The following is a 22,501-nucleotide window of genomic DNA, read 5'->3' on the forward strand; positions in this document are numbered from 1 at the left end:
TGGAACAATACTGTACTTTCCTAAAAACAACTTACGTCATTGACGGTGGATTGCTTTAACTTTGCTATTATTTGCATAATAATAATAATAATAATAATAATAATAATGTTTTATTTTCGCTGGCAGAATTAAGGCCATAAGGCCTTCTCTTCCACTCAACCAGCCTTAATCAATACAATACATAAATTTAAATTACAAATATTTTCACTACACTTAAAAGGTTCTCCAGCAATAATCTTCACTACACATTTATTTAAATTTAGATAAATCTATAAGGCAAAGTAGTAACTTAATTTATGAGCTAATTTAATTCAATGAATTATAATTAATTTAATATTTGAGATAGCTAGTAAAATGATGAAAATTAATTTAATATAAGCTTACTAGGACTATGTTACTATGTTACGCTCATCTCCAACAGTATCATACGTTTGAGCATGCCTGGTATTGTAATATGGCTCAACATGATATTTTTTCCCTATAACAGAATGTCCACATACTAAGCGTTTGGCACATTCGCCAATTTGAACAAAAAGAATCGCTTCAAATGTAATGCTGGTACTTGTTCTGTTCTCTTTGTAAATAGCTCTCTTATTCTAGCATAAAATACTTCAATCTTCAGTAGTTACATCTCTAGATAATTATTCTAGTTTCATTTGTACTTCAGTAACTAATTCTTTCTTTGTTCTTAACTTTTATAATAAATTATTCAGTCTTTATTAATCAAGTAATGTTTTAGTACTTTGATTTTATTGTCATTTTAAATTTAATATTAACTGTAATTATAATTTTAATTGTATTCTTAAGATCATAGATAGATATTCCTCTGATAGATGGGAAGAGAAAGGCTGATGGCATTATCTCTACCAGGGTAAATAAATAAATACTAAGCACTAAATACTGTATCAGTAGACCTATATATGTTACAAATCGTTGGCAATGTTACTCCTTGGTTACAATAGGTCTGAGTGCGCAGCACTATCTGTTTACATGTACAACAGGTTTTTCTGCGCATGCCCATCTTCTGCATCGATATGCCCGCCATGATCACGTCTGACTTGGAAGAAGGAAAACCATTCAATTTTCTTGCAATTCAGCATGTGAGAAAATAGTGCCTGTGTGGAATTATGCTGTAGCACGTATGGGTGAATCCAGAAATGCATATAGAGTGTTAGTTGGGAGGCCTGAGGGAAAAAGACCTTTGGGGAGGCCGAGACATAGATGGGAGGATAATATTAAACTGGATTTGAGGGAGGCAGGATATGATGATAGAGACTGGATTAATCTTACATAGGATAGGAAGCGATGGCGGGCTTATGTGAGAACAGCAATGAACCTGGGCGTTTCCTTAAAAGCCATTTGTAAGTAAGTAAGTAAGTGTAATTATGCTAGGATTCCTACTCAAATGAAATCGAAGTGGAAAACCAACCTGGCCTATTAACATCTACAGAGTTATAAGGACATCTAAGGATGTACTCAAAACTCCCAGAGTAGTTTCCACTTTAGATCAAGTCAATCTATCAGATCGTGCAGTTGTGTTTGTTGCTAGATCAGTTGCTAAGGCTCTTGGACATAACATAACAGATATGACTCTCTCTAGGAGTTTAGTGTAGCATTCCAAAAAAGTAGCAAGAAAGGAAACTGCTGAGATAGAGGAGCAAGGGATTACATTGGAGGGACTGGGTTTTTTTTTATTTTTATTATTATTATTTTTTTTTTTTTCCATTGGGAGGAAAATTGTTGCCATGTATTGATAATTCCATGGAAAAAGTCAAATGTATTACATTTGTTACTGGTAATGGGCAAGAAAAGCTATTTGGAATTCCCAAGATTGATAGAGATATGGGAAAATCTCAGGCAAAAGCATGTGTTGACACAGCAAAGAAGTGGAATCTTGGAAACAAAATTGAAGAACTTGTATTCGATACTGCTGCTAGTAATCCTGGACTTCACAGCTGGGCTTAAAAAATTATAGAAGCATTTCTGGATAATGAACAAGCTGATTTGTATAACTTGTTGCCACCATATTATGAAAATTATTCTATCCCATATCTCCAGCGTCTTTGGTTCAACAAGTGGTCCAGAAAATGAACTTTTTAAAAGGTTTAAGAAAGACTGGCAATAAATGAACAAAGGCTTATATTCTACATTTCATATTGAACTCTTCCAGGACCCTGCGTTCATAAGATACTAACAAATATTAGATTATCTCCCTCGAACCCTCAAAGATTAATAGCCAAGAGAAGATTATCAAGAATTACTTACTTCGTGTTTATTGTTCCAAAGGGGAGGTACAGGCAGTGAGTCATATCAAGCACCTGAGCCAACTCATCAAGCTCAATAGATGGGAAAAGGAATTTATGTGTTGAAGATATCTGTTCAGGTCTTATTTAAGTTGTCGGCAAGGGACTTAAAGAAAATAATGGATTTGGCTGTTTGTTAGTGTGGTGTATGTAAAACAATGGAATGAAGCATCTTTGGGTATCTGAGCTCCATATAATTGTACTGAACTTACGATGATTCTGAGCATTTATCGAAGCCAATCATCATCACTTACAGTTAAATCAACTCTTTGCTGGCACTTTTGGTTCCTTTCCCAACACCTAGTGGCTCTAGCCTTTTTTTGGCGACACAGTAATGAACGAAACTTTAATGATCTCATATTTAAAGAGCTGAAGGAGAAGTCTCTTCGAATAAAGTTATGAATGATGCTGATGAATGTGGGATTAACTTAATTTCACGATATAATAAATTTTGACAAAATACGAAAAACAGAAACAGTCCTATTGCGACTGATAGAAAATCATCGAAATAAATTTTCTGTTCTAAACAAGTGGGTTTTAGTATAACGAACATTAGCAATGGGAATGATGTTTGGACGACCTATAAATATTAATGTTTTTTTATAAGAGGTTGTATGTGCTTGTTTTAGATATAAATGAATAAAATTAGCCTTGTGGAGATAAACATTTCGAACTTCAATTTTTATTGGGGCTACCGTAATAGCACGTGTCTTTATGGCAGGGTTATTGGCTGCTACCTGCAGGATATTTACGTTGCTCTCTCTCTGTTCCTGCCATTTTCCTGTTCGAACAGTAAATGTGAATGGAATTTTCAGGCTGTGTTGACATTTTCTTCAGTTTCTGGCACTGCACTGATTAGTACTCACTACACTGGCCAGTATGCACTTTGACACTTTGTACCTTCTTATTTCTACATTACAGATTCATTATTTGTCCCAGGTTTCTTCAGTCGGTTATTCACAATGTATTTTGCAATTGGTAAATTTGATAGACTATATTTTCATATTTTTATTAACTCCATAATAATTTCGAAATAATAGTTTTTTTAATAATGAAAAACACACCTAATACTTTAAACCTTCATCCCCAATAAATAGTGGGCGATGTAAAATTTCGCTATCATTTTCTAATTCAGCATACCAAATCTATATATATATCGTACATTACTTTAAATTTTGAGAGGGATGAGTTTGCCGACCATTGTATAATAAAAGTGAATTGCATTGTAATTTTTGCATCTTTACAGTTTTTACATTTATTTACTGCTTAAATCATCTTCCACCATGACTGATCAGTGATCCATTAGATCACTGTAGTCAGTTGCTGTTGTTAGTGCTCATTCTATTATGAGCACAACTAACCAGTTTATATAATTATAGATGGCATGTAACTGTTTGTCTCACCACTGAAACAGATCTCTTTGCAGAAGAGTTTCACGTAGGTAAATTCTTAATGAAATATTAATATAAGGATAAACTTCTTTCAGGCTTGAGTGGATTGTATGGCTCAGCAGCTCTGAAATGGAGGAGTTTGAGCATTTGACAACTCCGAAAAAATAAAGACAATCATTCTTAAATGTTTATGAATCTGATGGGTCATATTTGTATAAATCAGAAAATGTTACAGTATTTTAATTTATTTTATTATGGTCGAAATCTTTTTATCAGGTACAGTAGTCAAACTATATGTTGACCTTGTCATACACTTTTTTTCGATGTTGTAAGGTCATAATTAATCTGTCAATTACGAAAAGATAGATACTAATTGAGGACCGTTTTCACAAAACTCAACAAACGCCATTTTAAAAATTTTACAGGAAACATTTTTTTTAGTTTATTCTCAGACCTTTGACATAGTAATTCTGAAAAAAATATATATTGTTTCTCTTTCAGAGATGCATTAATTGATATAAGGTGCAACTATTATTCTTATCTTATTTACTTTGAAAAAAATATGACAAAAGTTAAGAATTTCACAAAACTCAACATATCCACTTTTTTAAATGCACATACCTCAAAATTTTAAGTATTTTTTCATTTTCATCTGGTAAAATCCTCATCAAAATTATTACTGCGTATTTTAAAATAATGCTTGAGTATTGCTGAATTAAATAGCAGTTAATTGAACACACTGAAACCTAATTTCAAGCCCTTTTCTTTTTTTTCTTTTTTCAAAATTTGTTATTGACTCACAAGACCTCTTTTATTTGCATGAATTAAATATTTCTATTTGTGCAATACATTACCCAAATCACTGAAAATCAATATCGTGCAGAATAATCTCAGTGCAATGGTTCATCATAATCCATTCTATTGTCAGAATCTTTCGCACATCTCTTTAGAACATTGTGATAAAATACCTTGTCCTCTTCCGAAATATCATTATGGAAGTAACTTATTAACTTCCTCACATCATTAGCTTTGTTTTTGCTGATATGGTTCACCAGTAGTAAGTCAGGTGTTTTAGACATTACAGAAGCACTTGTCTTTCTTGGATTAAACACTTGAACTTCTATTGGTGCAGAAAAATATGTTTTGTATATAACACTTTACACAATTGTTACAAAGTTTTTGGTACGCACTGTAAGTATCCTCATCTCTGACATTTTAAATGGTAATTTGGTTTTACAATATTTTTTCCACCGATTTTAAGTACTAAGTATGCCAGTCTTTGCCCAAAAATTTTACGTCCCCAAACATTGCCATAATTTCATAATATTCTAATGGCAATGTGATGTATTCATGTGTTCTCAGCTCTTTCTCTATCAATCGAAACACATGGTCCGGAGGCATATACCTTTCCACAGATAGGAAAGAAATGTTTAATTTCTTTAAAAACTTCAGAGCTTTACAGATAACCAAAAAGCATTAGCCATAATTATGCAATTTTTATCCTGAGATCCACAGGAATCTGAAAACGATCTTGGAGTCAAATTTCTGGATTTTTCTGTGAGTAAACATTTTTTCTAAATTACCTATATAATCCTTCAATGTCATAATAACAATGTCTAAACTTAGCTGCACATACTGGGAAATCTTCTCCATTTTCACCTCTTATGAAATATGAAATAGACATAGATCTTTCTAGCTTTTTGACGTTCTACTTTACTCTACGCCGTTTAGGTAGATCAAATTTCATATGTCTTAGCAAAAAATTGTACTGTTCAACATTTGTACTATTTCTGTATAAATTGTCTCGAAAATTAATTAGATTATTTAAGCACAAAGAACCTGCAGCAAGATTTTTCCCCCTGTTCTCAATGATTACAGTTCATTTTGGATGAATGTCATTATTTTTAGGCCCAACTGTATATTTCTTACTCTTGGATTAACATACTCTGCTCCTAATTTTCGTGCCCCTTCCAGTAGCTTGAACGGATTTCAATACTCGGGGTTCTTATCCATTTTTCATCACTACTCACAATACATGCACTTACAACAGCGGCCAGATTGATACCGAATTGACACCGGAAACAACAAAATATTATATAATATTTGAGCTTCGAAATGTGTCACTGTTGTCAAAATGCAAATGTATTACATTGTTGTAAAATATTGTAGCTTGTGAAATAGGATAAAAGTGTGAAATGTTTAGTTAGAGGATATGTTGAGTTTTGTGAAAACTCTCTACATTGAGGCTCTCTTTTCACCGGAAAATGTTGAGTTTTGTGATATTATGAGCACTGCATCATTTTCCTCTCATTACAATTGACCAGAATCCATCAAAATCCGCAATTCGAAAAAAATGGCGTTTGTTGAGTTTTGTTAAAACGGTCCTCAATTAGAAAGCTCTTCTGCCCACTAAATTCTACTTTGCCATCCCTTGTTTCATCTTCGTATGTCTTAGTATTCAATGATGAATGACTTTTCTGTAGCAGCTTTTTCATAAAATTCGAAGATATCCTTAGCATTCATTATGTAGTGTATCACTTGTGCTACGACAGAAAGATCAACGTCAAATGCATGTAGCTTTTTTGCTAATATTGAATCTTCTCAACAGATAAACTCACAATAAAAGTAAAATGACAATTTCGAGGCACAACTTCGTAAGACTAATTCGAAGATGTGATGTCGGCATGGAAAGTAAAGTAAATCACGATCAAACATTTTCTCAATATTCGTACAGGCACCATTTATTCGACCAGTGTTACTTGCAGTTGTATCGAAACAGAGGGCCTGCACTTTTTCTTGTATGCTTGTATGTAATGGCAAACTGACGAAATAGGTGCAACATACAGTTTCAGCACACATTCCTTAGCAGATTCAGTACACATTCCTAGTGTAGTGATAAATATAATAATAATAATAATAATAATAATAATAATAATAATAATGAAAGAGCGTTACAAAAAACTGCACAGAAAAATTAAAAAATCTGAAATTTTATAGCCTTTGGGGGTCATTTTAAAATTATTTGATTGAGATGAATTTTACACGAAGTAATTTTTCGTGGGTTGGAATAAATTTTGAGGTTGGGAGATGAAAAACAAATAACTTCAGAAAATCACATATAACTAAGGGCCACACTAAGGATTTAACTTAGCAAAACTTACCCGGACACCATGGAATAGGGGTGCCTTAACAAAACTTACCCAGACATTATGGAATACAGGTACCTTAGTAAAACATACCCAAACACAATCTTTACCCACAAAAAAATATCATTTAAAGAATGCCTTAAGACGCTTTTCCTTATTCCATCTGAATCAAGTACCAGACAAGTTAAACTTCGAAGTTGTACAATTCCTCCTTTGATTGTTTGTAAAAGTCATGAAACACATTACTCAAATTAAGCAAACATGGCCAAATTTAGGTATTTTACTGCACAAGTGTTTTTATGTATGATGTGTTACAAGAGTGGACCCATATTTTATGTTTTGGTGATTAAAAAGAAACCATCAAAGGAAGAATTGTACAACTTCAAAGTTTAACTTGTCTGGTATTTGTTTCAGCTGGAATAAAGAAAAGCATCTTAGGTATTCTTTAAATGGTGGTGTCAGAGATGATTTCAGGAAAGATTCCCTGGTGCTAATGTTTCAAGTTATAAAATGATCAATGGCATATTGAATAAATTTCGGGCGTCAGAAAGTGTTAAATATAAATACAGATAGCAATGTAGGGTTACCACCAAGAAAAATTTCGATAACATTTTGTATTATGTACAGAACTGACCTAAAAGGATCTCTCAGACTTTCACATGAAATGCTCATGCCTGTGGGTATATGTGAAATGGTCCAAATTCAATTGAAGTTAAAACCATATACAATTACGGAGTAATTAAAGTGGACAAAACATCCATATATCCTGAAAGAACTGTGAAACTCTTGTGAAGACATGGCTTGCATATCTCACCTTGGACTGCAGCAAGTGATTGGTAACTTCATAAGCAAATGCCAAACACGTCTGGAAACAAATGCAAATATTATTAGTATCATATTGCTTAAGCTGAGTATTGTATTTCATAACTTTTGTATTGTCTGCATTACTGGCATGTATCAGAATGACACTGCTGAAAAATTGTCATGCAGCAATACATCAAAGTTTCGTTCAACCTGTATATTTGTATTGAAGATGTCAGAAGTGTAATTTCTGTTCAGGTAATTGGTGCTGTGATGGAAAGAATTCGAGTAACAAGAATAGGAAACATATATGAGCTTTTTAATTTATTGCACCACTTCAAGAGCAACGTTCATAGTGAGCAAGATGAGTTACAAAGTGTACGCATTATCATATTAGACTCTCTTCCTATTTTATTCTTTCCATTCCTTGGTAAAAATCTGAATGATGGTAAGATTTACCTCCATTGTTTTATAAGAATGTGATAATTTGTATGTGACATGCAGTATTTTTAATCTTATTACATATCTTTCAGGATTCGGACTAATGAATCAACTGGCCAATGTAATTAAGCATATTGTAACTGAATGTCATGTTGCATTCGTTATTGTGAATCTGGCTATGCAGTGGATAGAAGAAGAACATTCAACTAATGAAGGTCATAGTGGTTACTTACCACAGGAAGAGGTTGTATTTACTTGTGATACTGTGAAACCAGCTCTTGGGAAGTATTGGCTAGATGTGCCATGCACACGTCTCTATATTCATAAAATTGATTCCCGTGAGAAAAGGCAATTATTCATAATGAAGAGCACAATTCTAACAACAAAGAAGTACTGCAGAGTGTCAGTTAATTCACAGGGTATAATGTCAGCATAAACATTGCTATAATGTATTTGCTTACAAAAGGTAAAATATTTGATATAGGCGAAAGAATAATGTTGTTACTCATTCCATCATATACACTGTAAAAATAAATTATCTACATTTTTTATGACAGTAATATAGCAATTATTTTTCACTATATCACAATAATCATCCTTGTTCGTGCATGGATATTCTCATCTCCTGTCTTTCATCCAATCTAATATAATTTTATCCACACCTCAAGCTATTTTTCAATTTCTCTTTCGGAAGCAAATTTTGTCTAAGAATTAAAAATTGTAATTTCGTACTGGAAACACTACAGTTACAAGAAAAGGTTTGAGGTCGTAATAAGTTACATTAAGACCACTGTATTTTTAGTATGTAGGCTTTCACAGCTGGCATCAATAGGATTGGTTTTATCTGTGTACCACGTCACTGAAGATGTCCACCGTAGTAGTGGACGAAATGTTTGGTTGCATTACCAACAGACCACAGCTCTCTAGCCCGGATAAAACCAATCTTACAACTGTAGTTGATTGCACTCATTGTTGCTGGTTTCATCATTTGAGCACCAGTTCTATTAAACTATAGTTTACACACAGGTGTTGGGTGTTATGTTAATGTTAAAAGTAGGTAGATGTGTTTGAGGTGGCGATGACAGAACTATAGTTAATGTTCATGATAATGTCAATTATTAAGGCGAAAATGAAGGTGAGAAATTATAATAATGGTATTGCTGAGTACTGGTTACTTTTTACAACTGCAGTGTGTTAAATTGGAATTTTAATGTCACTGAAGCCAGAGGAAACAAAACCGTAGCAATAATTCTTAATAGAAAATATCCATATGAGCAAATGTATATGAATACTAGTAAGGATGAAAAAAATTGGTCTTAGTTTGAAAGATAATACATAAAAATTGTAATTGAATACTGAGTTTTTGTGTGTATTGTTTTATTTCCCCCCCCCCCAGTAATATTTTGATAAATCACAATCTATTTACATATGGGTCATTTGCAGAATTTGTATAACAAATGACGTTCATCAATTCATTCCCTTCCCATTATTGCATTTAGAACGATAAAGTTATAATTTCCTAACAGTGAATAGTTTCAATACTAATGTAGTAAACGTCGCAAGAATTATTTCCTTCATGTGAAATATTTCACGAGAATAACATAAAATTCTCATAGTAACTGCTAAAATGCTATTATCAAATCTTCTTCATTTATGTCTGACTTTATATTTCCTTAAATATGATTCCATAATTACTCTTATTTTTTTTTATATCAAGTTAATGAAAGAATTAGTAACATCATGAAAACTAAATATGCAACACTACAAAAGAAATTGAAGACAATGCTAACTAGAAACCAACCACCAGACACAAAGAATCCAATTACAGCAACTAACAAAACACACAATAGAATTGTTAATTTTGCGGCAGTGGCGCAGCATGAAATTTTGAGCAGGGGAAGCTAACTCGAGTTGTCTTTCACGCAATATGAGAAAACATATTACAAAAACACGATCTTAAAATAAATAGTCTATGTCAAGTCAGCAGTCGAGATTGGTTGGAACATCCTAAGTAACACCAATAAGGCATCACCTCAAATGATACGTAGTAAAATATGATTTCACGGTTTACACATATCTCTTAACAAATAGACACCTATACATATAACATTAGCTCACTCCCTGTCATACTTAGAGAAATCACAATATTAGTATCATTACGTAAGTATGCGTCTGTGTTTTGGTCGTGTCCTTCATTGACAGCAAGGGAGTTGGTCATTTGTTTTTTAAATCACACTTTTGTTCGTAAGTCAATCTTGATAATACAATTGTCCTAAAAAAATTCAAGTAAACTAGTGTCAGGAACGGTTATTTCACTCATTATTTATTATATCAGCCACAATGCACACTAACACTTCAACTGAACACAACTGACGAAAAGGGATAACTCGGAAACTACTTATTTTAAATGTTAAAGCTAGCTTCTTGCGAGCCTTGCGACTAGGGTAGTTTAGTTAGAAAGGGATGGAAAATCTGCGGGGTGGATTACACAGAAGAAACCAGTCTGCTTCGAAGCTGGTGTGTGCAGGCTTCTTGTTTACTGCTGCATCACAAATCATCCTGAGCTGTCGCATCACAATATTTAACGCGTAAATATAAATTCTATTAAAATTAATAAATAATTTTCTCCATAAACTGCAGGTTTATTATGAAATTATTATTAACTGGGGAAGCTAAGCTTTTTAGTAGAAAAGTTTTCCGGGCTATGAGGCCGTGGTCTGTTGGTTGTGAGACCAAACGTTTCGTTCACTGCTGCGGTGAACATCTTCAGTGGTGTCTATTGCTGGTGCGGCTGGTTCTACTGCGTGTGCCGATTACAGTCTGCGCTGGCTGCATCGTTGTATATATAGTGCGGGAGGGGGGGGGCTTGCTGTTGTCACCTCAGTCCGCGCTCGAATGTGCTTCGCGGGCGGGTTTGCTGTTTTCCACGCGCTCCGCGTCCGGGGTTGTGTTGTTTAATTGTGCTACGCGGGCGGGTTTGATGTTGGTTTTCCTTAATGCCGGATACCAGGCCTTGTTAACCTTGAGGCCTTCTTCTTTTCGATTGAAATTGTTCTTATGTTTATATATTTCAATCGCCTCTCGGTGTAGCCTCGCGTAGAAATGTGGTGTGTCGCTGAGTGTATCGGTGTCTTCGAACCTAATTTTATGTTCGCCTTCCAGATAAGCATGTTCAGCTACAGCCGACTTATCTACGTAGCCAAGGCGGCAGTTTCTTCTATGTTCGGAGATCCGAGTCTTGAAGCTCCTCTGCGTCATCCCTATGTAAACTGCTCCACATGAACACGGGATCCTGTAGACCCCCGTAGAAGATAATCTGTCGCGTTTGTCCTTGGCTGAGCGTAGGCTGTTACGTATCTGCTTGGTGGGCAGGAAGATAGTGTCCACCTTGTGCCGGTTGAGGATCTTGCTTATCCGGTCCGTAACTTGCTTGTGATAGGGCAAGAACACCGTGCCTCTCTTCGTATGGTCTTGGCCTGACTCCGGTGTCGTCTTGTTCCTTGGTTTCAAGGCCCTTTTTAACTCTGTCCTGGCGTAGCCATTAGCGGTTAGGGCTGAATGTAGGTGGTCGATTTCTTGGTCTATATGTTGGGGGTCAGAAACCCGTATGGCTCGGTCGAAGAGGGTTTTAATCATTGCACGCTTCTGCTGGGGATGATGATTGGAATCTTTGTGTAGATATCTATCCGTGTGTGTGGGTTTCCTGTACACCTTGTGGCCGAGGGCGCCATTTTCTTGTCTGTAAACCAGTACGTCTAAGAAGGGTAACTGGCCATCCTTCTCTGTTTCCATAGTGAATTGTATTTGTTCATGTTGACTATTGACTAAGCTTTTTAGCTTACATTGACGCTATGCCACTGCTTTGCAGAATTACAACTCACAGAAGAAGAATCTAACATCTTATCCTACGGTAATAAATTCAATTTTCCGTATGCTAACAAACAAAGTCCTGGAAAACTTAGCTATCGAAACCCAATATGTCATTTCTCAATCCAATCATGAAAATAAGAATTTCTTGAATTATACCTCAGCTAAAATAATTGATAAATATATGCAAGACCCTAGAACAACTCAACGATTTAAACAGGCAAAATACACTCAAAAACAGTTAAATCAACTTAAAGAAAAATTATAGGATGATGGAATAGTGCACGTAAAAGCTAAGAAAAATGATGCCATTGTACATATGACCCCACTGAAAACTTCCACAAACAAATAAAAACAGCTATAAAAAGCTCCCCTGAACTCATACGGTCTAATATGTCGAACAAATACCTGCAAATCAACCCAAAAGCACCTATTCTAAAAGCATTACCCAAAACTCATAAGAATCCATTGGCAATGAGACTGATAGTAAATAGCCGTAACGCACCCAGTCGTAAACTAAATAAGTTCCTACACAATTTTTTAAAACAACATATCCCATTGGAAAACACTTATAATATAAAGAATATAGCGCATTTAGCAAAAATAATAGGAAAATTAAAACCATCACAGAACACAAAAATGCTTTCCCTTGATAATTCCAACTTGTACACTAATATCCCGGTTACTGAAACTTTGAATATAATAAGAACAATGCTTACTGATATCCAATTGGATCCGAAATTAATAGATCAAATAATATCATTACTTAATATCTCTCTGAAACAAAATTATTTCACATTTAATAATAAAATATATCAACAACCCCAGGGAGTGGCCATGGGGGATCCCCTATCAGGCTTTTTTGCCTAAATTTTCCTGCAACACTTAGAAAAAGAGTGTATACAAGACCTTCTCAAAAAACATAAGATCTCCATGTACCTACGATATGTGGACGATACACTTCTTATTTATGAGGACAATCATTGTAGCGTGGACAGTATTACCAGCTCATTTAGTAACTTGCATCCTGCCATAAAATTCACTTCTGAGCCAGCCATTAATGGATCTATAAATTTTTGGACCTACAAATGTTCATTCAAAATTCTTGTTTCAATTTTAATATATACAGAAAACCAACTTCCACTAACCATTCAATTCATAATTTCTCGTATCACCCAGAAACGCACAAAATTAGTAAATACTGTTTTTTTATCGATAGACTTTTGACAATCCCTTTAAATAAACACAATTATGATAAAGAATATAACTACATAATTTCTCTTGCTCAAGAAAATGGCTTTTGTAAACACATAATAGACATTCTCCTTAAAAAACGTAAAAATAAATTATGTAAAACTTCATATACCTCTCTTGCTTCTGAAACTCCAAAAACAAAAAAATCTTGGACAAGTATGACTTATTTCGGACCGATTTCTAACAAACTAGATAACTTTTTCAAAAAACATGATATAAATATTGCGTTCTCTACTAATAATAAATTAAATAACATTATACCAAATAAACTTCAAAATAAAGATTGTCTCAAAGATAGCAGTATATAATTATATGCTGCACTGCAAGGATTGCCCAAACCCATAGAAATTATAGAACCAGATTTAAAGAACATATTTCTGATTATAAATACAATAGACAAAGTTCAAAATTTGCCATACACTTAATAGAAAAAGGGCATGAACCAAATGATATAAACAGCACATTATAGATCATTCAACCTATGAACAACAATCCAAGGATTCATATCACTGAGGAGTACTATATCGCACAAGCAATCCATAAAGGTGCAGTACTGTTAAACAATTACCGAACTTACATAGCCCACTCTACAATCTAAAATCGTCTAGCAGACATAACTTCCGATATGCTGATACCCCTCCCCTCTCCAACTTTCAAGCTGATATTACTTAATTATTCTGTAAACGTAATTCCCTACCGCACTTGTGGCTCATCCGACTTCAGTGCAGGATACACCTCTGCCACACTGTAAGTAAAGATTTTCAGTTAAACAGACAGGAATGCATTCCTTGTGAATGTGAGGCTGCTTACATTGGACAGACGGGATGCACAATAACTATGTGTCTTTCGGAACATCAAAGAAGCATCAGATTAATGCAGCCCGAAATAAGTCAGGTATATTCAGCTCTAATTTACTCATCTCCTTAAAGTAGAATTCTTTCAAATTTACATCTTATACAGAAACACTTGGAAGGAACATTGCAAAAATATTTTCCATTTCAACAAAGAATTGAAATATTTCCTCTGAACAGAAAAACAGTGTGTCTTCCCTTAAGCATTAAAAGTTAGTGAACCTGGTAGATGTTTCATGCATAGGCATTTTAGAGCCCACAGCAGATATACATGTTGAACATGTTTTTGATGTTTTCTGGATACTCTGAACGATATAACCAGATACATTATATAAGGAATTCAGTTCACTAGAATTGAGACTTGCCATAGGATGACTCATTTTTGCAGAAATTTCTACTTCTTCAGACTTGGACTTTACCTCATGTAATGTGTCCAAGAATCCAGAAAGAAATTCCCTGTCATCTTCTTCATAGCTACTACAAGATGGATTTCGTAAGTATTGTGACACACAGTTCAACTTGAGGTTATTTTTAACCTGAACTGCATTTGGAATACACTGTTTACTTCTTAGCACACCGAAAAGATTTTCCAAACAGTCCTGAGAAAACCTGCTAATTAAAAGAAACTTGTACTGTCTGTCTTCCAATAAATTAGCCTGCAATTCTAACATGGCCTACGTTGAAATTAGGACACCAGTTTGAGATGGTTTCCAAATTTTTTTCTGACCAACTTCCATATTACAAAAAAAGATTCCTAAAATCTTTTAAGAATGCTATGGAATCTCTGTAAACATCTAAATTAAATTTACTTAGAGCACTTGATGGATGTCTAGAGGTCATTAAATTAAACCATCTTTCTACTTGGTCCAAAAACCATGCAGTAGTTAAGTAAGCGGGTTTATAAAGTTCCTCAGCAAGAAATTTCAGAGCACTGCTTACACTATGTTTTATAGGTCGCGCCAGGGATTTTGGCAGATGGATTTTCTTACTGTGATCTGGAGAGCGAGTTCTTTCCACGCTGCAAGATCGGTTGTTATCTTTGTCGCAGTGGAATGGGTAGGACATAAGAGTAAACATGCATGCCCGAGCATTTGTGCACTCTGGACAGTCACCTCCAAAAACTAAACAAATATAATCATATATGTGTCTTTGGTATTCCCAAGAAGCTTGTTCGATTAATTAAAATGTGTCTCAATGAAACTTACAGCAGAGTCCGTATAGGCCAGTTTCTATCTGATGCTTTTCCAATTCACTGTGGGCTAAAGCAAGGAGATGCACTATCACCTTTACTTTTTAACTTCGCTCTAGAATATGCCATAAGGAAAGTTCAGGATAACAGAGAGGGTTTGGAATTGAACGGGTTACATCAGCTGCTTGTCTATGCGGATGACGTGAATATGTTAGGAAAAACTCCACAAACGATTAGGGAAAACACGGAAATTTTACTTGAAGCAAATAAAGCGATAGGTTTGGTAGTAATTCCCAAAAAGACAAAGTATATGATTATATCTCGTGACCAGAATATTGTACGAAATGGAAATATAATCTGTTATATATATGGAAATATATGTATATGGAAATATGTTAATCCTTAGTCAATAGATAAGACTGAGTTTTACGAAATACGAACATTAAGGGATGGAAAATGGGAGGCAGTAATGATCAAAATAATTATACCGATTTATTTTTTTTAACCAGCAGACGTGCAGCCTTTAAATTTAAAACAAAGATTCACTCATAAAATTGGGTTAGACTATTCATCTCATCTCTCAGAATTGTTTCTGAAATGTATAAGGAAAGTAAAAAAATTCAATTTCATGTAGGCTACGCCCTTGAAATAAGTTCAGCTTTTTTACTTCCGAGCAGAGACGAGAGAGAAAGAAGTCGACGATTTAAAAAATTCACTAAACTATATTTAACTAGAGACGTAAAATTTAAAATGAAGGTTACTCTCTACAATATTGGTTAAACATTCTTAGATTTTTTAAATACCATATCCTAAGGTACGGTACTGATGAAAAGGCAGAAGGGAGTGAGAAATCTCATGTCATCCGATCTCGAAAGTCGATATATGGGGATTTTTGCGATCACAGAATACGAATAAGGTATTATTTAGTCCGACTTTGTCCCTAAAGTGGTGGAGTGGGACAAAAATGGGTGAAAAATTAAATTAGATATCTTAGGGGTTTTCGAGACGAAAATTACGAATAATACAATTTGTGCGAATTCAATATGGCAGTTTCAGTACTATGAATTATATTTTAAAAAATTAAACATCGGATATCGCACAGGTAACACATGTACAGTATTTAAGGGGGTATGTAACATCTTTTGATAGTAGCCTATACATTTAGTAAAATCCAAAGTGTAATTTCTACATATTCTGAATGAATGTTGTGCTGGAATTGAGTATAGTCATCAGCCAATACCTCTAGATTAATAAATAACTTTTTAGAATCCATAAAGTACAGTATGTATTGTGAATGGTAATTATGTTTTTCAATTGGTGCAATTTGTGCAGGGTAAATTGGTTTCTCCGATATTTTGTATGATTTGGAATGTTTTAAAATGCTTTCTTCTCTGTTCTATTCACAATGTGCGTGTGAAGAAATTATTGCCCTTGTAATATCCATTACAATCCTATTTATTTACTCTTATATAAATCTAACTTCCGCAGCATGCAATTTTACCCAATTAACCAAATTATATTTTGATTATTAAGAATCGTAATTTTATTAACTTGAATTGTCGTATCACCAGTAGAAGATCCCTAGATTATTACTGGACAAATCTTGCATATCGATCTGGTAAGGGTAGTATTATATATATATATATATATATATATATATATATATATATGCGCAATGCAATGCTTTTTCCTTTTAATTAAGAATTAATTTAATTTAGAAAATGTAGGAGACGTATTGTAAAATCATTGCGAACGGAAGTCATTTATATTTATTAAAGGTATTCTTTGAGTAGGACTGTACCGTGATGTGTGTCATAATAAGGATAATTGATATGAGCTCCTGTTATGAAAATATGAACGACTCAGAATGTTATCGCATCTCATTCTCGCAGCTTACACAAACAATACTGGCTCGCCTACTGGAAATGTCATCGAGGTCATCTGCCAAAATCGGTGCCTCCGACTATACCACATTTGTTGATGTACAGACTTTCATCTTGCCAAAGTGACTTGGAAACAGGTCTCGTTCTGATAGTTTTGGTGCCAGTTTAAAAGAATGCTCTTTTCATGTGCAATTATTTCATAAATATGGCTTGCCAAGACTTCATTTGTGGGTAGCTTTTGTTTCTCTTTAATGTCATTCATTCATTTTTTCATTTTCATTCATTTATTTTATTCCATAGATCTTACATGAGCAATGAAGCTTTAAGATGTGGAACAAGTCAAAATTTTACAACATTACAATTACAATTTTTACAAATTTTTATAGTTTTACAATTTAATAATTTTCTACAATTTTTACAATTTTGTGCAATTTTTTACAATATTTTGGCGAGATGTAGTGAGATGAGGTGAGGTCCGAGGATTCGCCAAAATATTACCTGGCATTTGCCTTTTGGTTGGGGAAAACCTCGGAAAAACCCAACCAGGTAATCAAATCAAAGGGGTTGATGCCAAGGACTCGCCATAGACCATCCGGCTTCAGTCCCACAGCTGTGGAAAACCTCGGAAGAAACCAAAGACCAAAGGGGGGTCCAATCCAAGCCCGAACGCAGCTCTGGATCAGCAGCCCAGCAAGTCTGCTGACTGAGCTACATTGATGGCTCTACTAAAAGTATACAATACATAGCCAATTAGCTTATTAAATTTACAAACACAAACGATCATTCATCAGTTGAGCTATATGTATAATACAAAACAAGTATGTTAATTAAATTTAAGGCATAAACAATTCAACCAGTTGTGATATACAGAAATTGATAATACATATCATGCAAACTACTTCAAATTACAAACACAAACAATTTATCAATAGAGCTATATAGATTACTATTCAATTTAAAGCATATACAATTCATTGGCCAAAACTATACAAATATATACAATACAAAGTAGCATACTTTCATTAAGCTATACAAATTTGTGCAATTAATATCAAGTAGATTAATTCAATTTATAATCATAAACAATTCATCAGTTGAGCTATACAGACTACTATACAATTTACAGCATATACAATTCATCAATTGGGTATTCTAATCACCTTATTAGATATGAACATTGAATTAATGTTTTTAAATAAATGTGGCACATCAGCAAAGGCAAATACAACTTTATCCGAGTGCACTGGATGGGCAACTGTGCACTTGATCTCAGAATATCTGCCTGCTGTTACACCCCAAGCCCTCCATAGTGTTTGGTTACAAGAACCCATATCAGATGTTACATTTTAAATGTTTAATTGCAACTTTTCAGCTTTCTGAAAAATACATTCGATGATGTCATGAAAAACAGCACCATTTACTGAATCACTGCTGTGATAATAGGTAACTACTTGTTTCCACCGTGTAATTACATCACCTAACATAAAAACTAAAACATGAGTTGCTATGCCTGAGTGTTCGGGCAGTGTTACATTCTCAAAGTATTTGCTTAAGGAGCAATCATATGCATTCCCTGAATGATGGCCATTTCATCTAATATTAAAACACAGTCCTTTTCATGAGATTCGAAGGATTGCACTTTTATTCTAAGAAATTCAAAACCTTCATGCAACATCCCAATATCCAATTTGAGATTCTGTAATCTCCTCTGTAAAGTATGTACAGAAGGCAATGGATAGCCTTGCTTGAGCAGTTCCTCATATCCACTTCCACCACAACTAAATTTCAGCTTTAGGACTTTGGTAATAGTCACATTTGACATATTTTACAAACATGTTCGTCTTTCCTTGTTACTTTCTTTGTAATGAAATAATCTGATCATTATTAAAAATCTTATTTACAAAAGTAAGATCTTCATTTTCAACATTACATTTTTTCATGTTTTTTAATCTTTTGGTCGAATTCCTTAAAAGTTTCTTGCAGTTTTCAGCCTTCCTTTTTTTTTTAAATATATTATTTCTCATACCAACTACAATTCTTCATGTATGGCTTGTTCAGTCTCACAGCAGTCGTCACTGGCCTCACTTGATGCAGAAGACTCAGGAGTTGAAATTCCACAAGATAATGCTGCATCTGATGAAGATATTTTGTGGCACCAGAACTGGACCTAAACAGGCAAAATAAGTTTTGATTTTGAATTATACAATAAAACGCATTAAAATAGGTAATAAAAGTTTAAGATAAAATCTGCAGCCTTCTTCCTTCTATGCATTTGTGTATCTGTCAGATGAAGGGGAAATTTATTGCTACCGAATACAATTGTAAGGGTAAATTGAGAAAGGGAGTTACACCTCTTCATGGCAAACATATACTGACTACATAATTATTCTGTAAGCTCACTTCATATGACATCACTTTTTATTCTCTAATTTTGAAATTTATGTAATTTCCTAGTACCAGTTGATGTTTTCCTATGTCGTTTTCGCACTTACCTTGCTATGTCTCTAAAAATTTATATAATTTTGTATTGTTTCTTTTTTCATCTATCTTTTTCTTTCTCTCTCCCTCTCCTTTTTCGTATTCCTTTATCTATTATTTATCCTGCTTACACACTCCTTATATTTTTCATCTCATATTTAATCTTAATACATCTCAATTTACCTTATGTGATCATCAATCCAAAAACCTTTCGATTTATAGACAGATGCTCTACCACTACGTTATGAAGGGATTTGGTAGACTAATTTCAAAATATCCACTTAATATTGCGTGTTCTTTGTAAATGCACATCAGTAGGAGGCACCAGATAAGAGGCCATATCTGGAAGCAGCTAAGTCAGTGAAAAATACTTCATATTGGCTATGTCTTAGCCTAATTTCGAATATAATTTTCTGTTTGTTGGATGAAAGAGGCTTTCACACCCCCTGATTGCGACTATAAACACAAATAAATACGGTATATGATGTCAGCTGAAACCACTAAGGTGAGTGGAAAATGCTTCGTGTTGGCTATATCTCAGCCTAATTCGGAATATAATTTTGTGTCTGTTGTAGGGCGTTCAGAATTAAAACCAATTAAATGCACAGTAACAAGAAATAGTACTTACAGGGAGGTTAAGTTAATGTAAAAACAACTTATGTGTTCATACATAAGGGACATCAACAGGTATTAAGAAACTGGGTACCGAAATTTATATAAGCTTTTCATCATTATTATTATTTATTTATTTATTTGTAGGCCTATATTATATTTCCGTCAAATAACATAACAGAATGTAATGTTTAATTAACAAACGTTTTCGCCCTTTATATTCCTAGGCGTCATCAGATTATGTACTAAGTTTTATATTAAAGTCATTAGTGGTACTTGAAACCTGGTATTCAAATAATATGATGTCAGTGAACACAGAAAAAACAAACTTTCAACTCTTCTCATTAAGAAAGAAACCAGTGAAAATAAATCTAAACTATAGAGATGATAAGTTACAAAGAACTGAAAATGCAAAATACCTGGGTATACATTTCGACAATAAGCTCACATGGAGAAATCACATTGAACACATCAGTACAAAGGCAAAAAATTGTTTTAAATTACTAAAAAGACTGGCAGGAACGAAATGGGGTAGCTCAAGGAGTACCAGTACACTCAACACAACCTACAACTCATACATAAAGCCTATCTTAATGTACTTTGGTGAAGCACTAATAACCTCATCAACCACAAATAAACAGATATTAGAACACACTCAAAATCAAGCTTTACGTCTTATCACTGGTGCAATCAAACTACTCCAATTGAAGCCATGCAAATAATCACATCTAATAAACCAGTTGTAACAGACCTTGAAACACAAGCCCTTTTAACCTATGAAAAATTAAGAAGGCTTCCAAATTGGGATAAATGGAGTAGATACAAAGATTCTGAATTTACATTGAGGACCCAAAATGGATTCATACAAGAGGTAGAAAAGCTTAAACAAAATCTAGAAATACCAAGTGAAAAGGAAAACGTGATGTCTCGATATAATCCACTTAATAACTTCAAAGTAGACTGCTACCTTGAACTTGATGAAGTCTTCAACAAAAAAGATATAAATCCAGAAGCAGCAAAAGCCATTGCCCTAGAAACAATTAATAGAAAATATCCACAAAAGGACTGGTTGTACATTTACACTGATGGATATCTCATGGATCAAAATGAAGGAGCTGGAGCAGGAGCTACTTGTCAATACTTTTCTCTTTATAAAAATGTTGCCAAGTACACAACAAATTTTGATGGTGAAGTTGAAGCCATTTATACATCACTTCAAAATGTATTTGTTTGGCTAAACCAGTGCAAAAACATAGTCATTCTCTCTGACTCCAAACCTGCAGTCCAGTCTGTCAGCTCAACTCATCCCCTAAAATGGAAAAAGTAAAATAAATTCATTGCATGGTAAAACAAATTCAAATGCTAAATAAAAAAGTGGTCTTCCAATGGATCCCAGCCCACTGTGGACTGAACGGTAATGAGAAAGCGGATATGTTAGCGAAGAAAGGAACTAAAATCAACTTAAAAACAAATTTCAAGTTCCCATATGAATCAATAAAACGAGTCATAAAAAGAATAAGTAACAGCGAACAGGCAAAACATCAAAATTCAAAATGGAAAGAATCATTCAAAGATCCAAAACTAATTCCTGATCTACCTCGAAAATCTGCCGTGGCCATGTTTAGATTGATTACTGGTCATGATTGCCTCAGTAAACACCTCCATTGTATTGGAGTACTGAATTCACCCTAATGTTTACTGTGCACCAGAAAAGACGACATGGAGATGGAGCACCTGGCTAATTGTGAAATCCTTAGGACATGACCTTCCATCAGAATATTGGGAAGTAAGAAGGATGATGACTTCATTGTTAAATCCAGAGCATTAGATACACACATATTAAAATTTTAAGGTACCGGTATAGCCTACCTGAAGATGATTGAAATTTTAAAATGTCCTTTTAAAATACACAAAATACAATAATGTATTGTAATATCTATGGAATAACATTAGATTTATGTATTTTAAAGGAAATGTAATTTGCACATACGTGATTAATAGTAGCCGAATTATTGTAATTATAACTTATTGGATTAACAATATAAATATTAAAATGAAAATTAGCTTTTTTAACTATTTTTTTTCTGGAAAGCAATTTACTTACTTGACGAAGATTTAATGACTTTTGGGGCTGAAGCTGTTCTATTGATTGGAGGTTTTCGTTTCATTGCTGATGGTGGTGAGAAAAAGAAGATTGTTGGTACAGCATTCGATTTTAGTTTTCGTGTGCCATCAACACGAGTTTTTTCCCACATATCAGGAGCGAAGTGAATCTAAATAAATCA

At 34.0% G+C, this 22,501-nt stretch overlaps 1 protein-coding gene across 6 annotated transcripts in view; it reads left to right on the forward strand.

The window, feature by feature from the left end:
- Positions 1 to 8,642, forward strand: part of Rad51D (Rad51 recombinase D) — a 73,324-nt gene extending 64,682 nt beyond the window's left edge. For 5 of the 6 annotated variants that reach the window (XM_069845763.1, XM_069845757.1, XM_069845761.1 and 2 more), the window contains 2 exons: positions 7,900 to 8,089; positions 8,175 to 8,642. In XM_069845763.1, the coding sequence (XP_069701864.1) occupies positions 7,900 to 8,089; positions 8,175 to 8,518 (534 nt within the window). In that variant the 3' untranslated portion in view covers positions 8,519 to 8,642. Of the gene's footprint in view, positions 1 to 7,899; positions 8,090 to 8,174 lie in introns of those variants that run through there. The other variant, XM_069845764.1, reaches the window with a different exon arrangement.
- The last annotated feature ends 13,859 nt before the right edge of the window (positions 8,643 to 22,501 follow it).

The sequence above is a fragment of the Periplaneta americana genome, chromosome 14, assembly GCF_040183065.1.
Source record: "Periplaneta americana isolate PAMFEO1 chromosome 14, P.americana_PAMFEO1_priV1, whole genome shotgun sequence".
Taxonomy (NCBI): Eukaryota; Metazoa; Arthropoda; class Insecta; order Blattodea; family Blattidae; genus Periplaneta; species Periplaneta americana.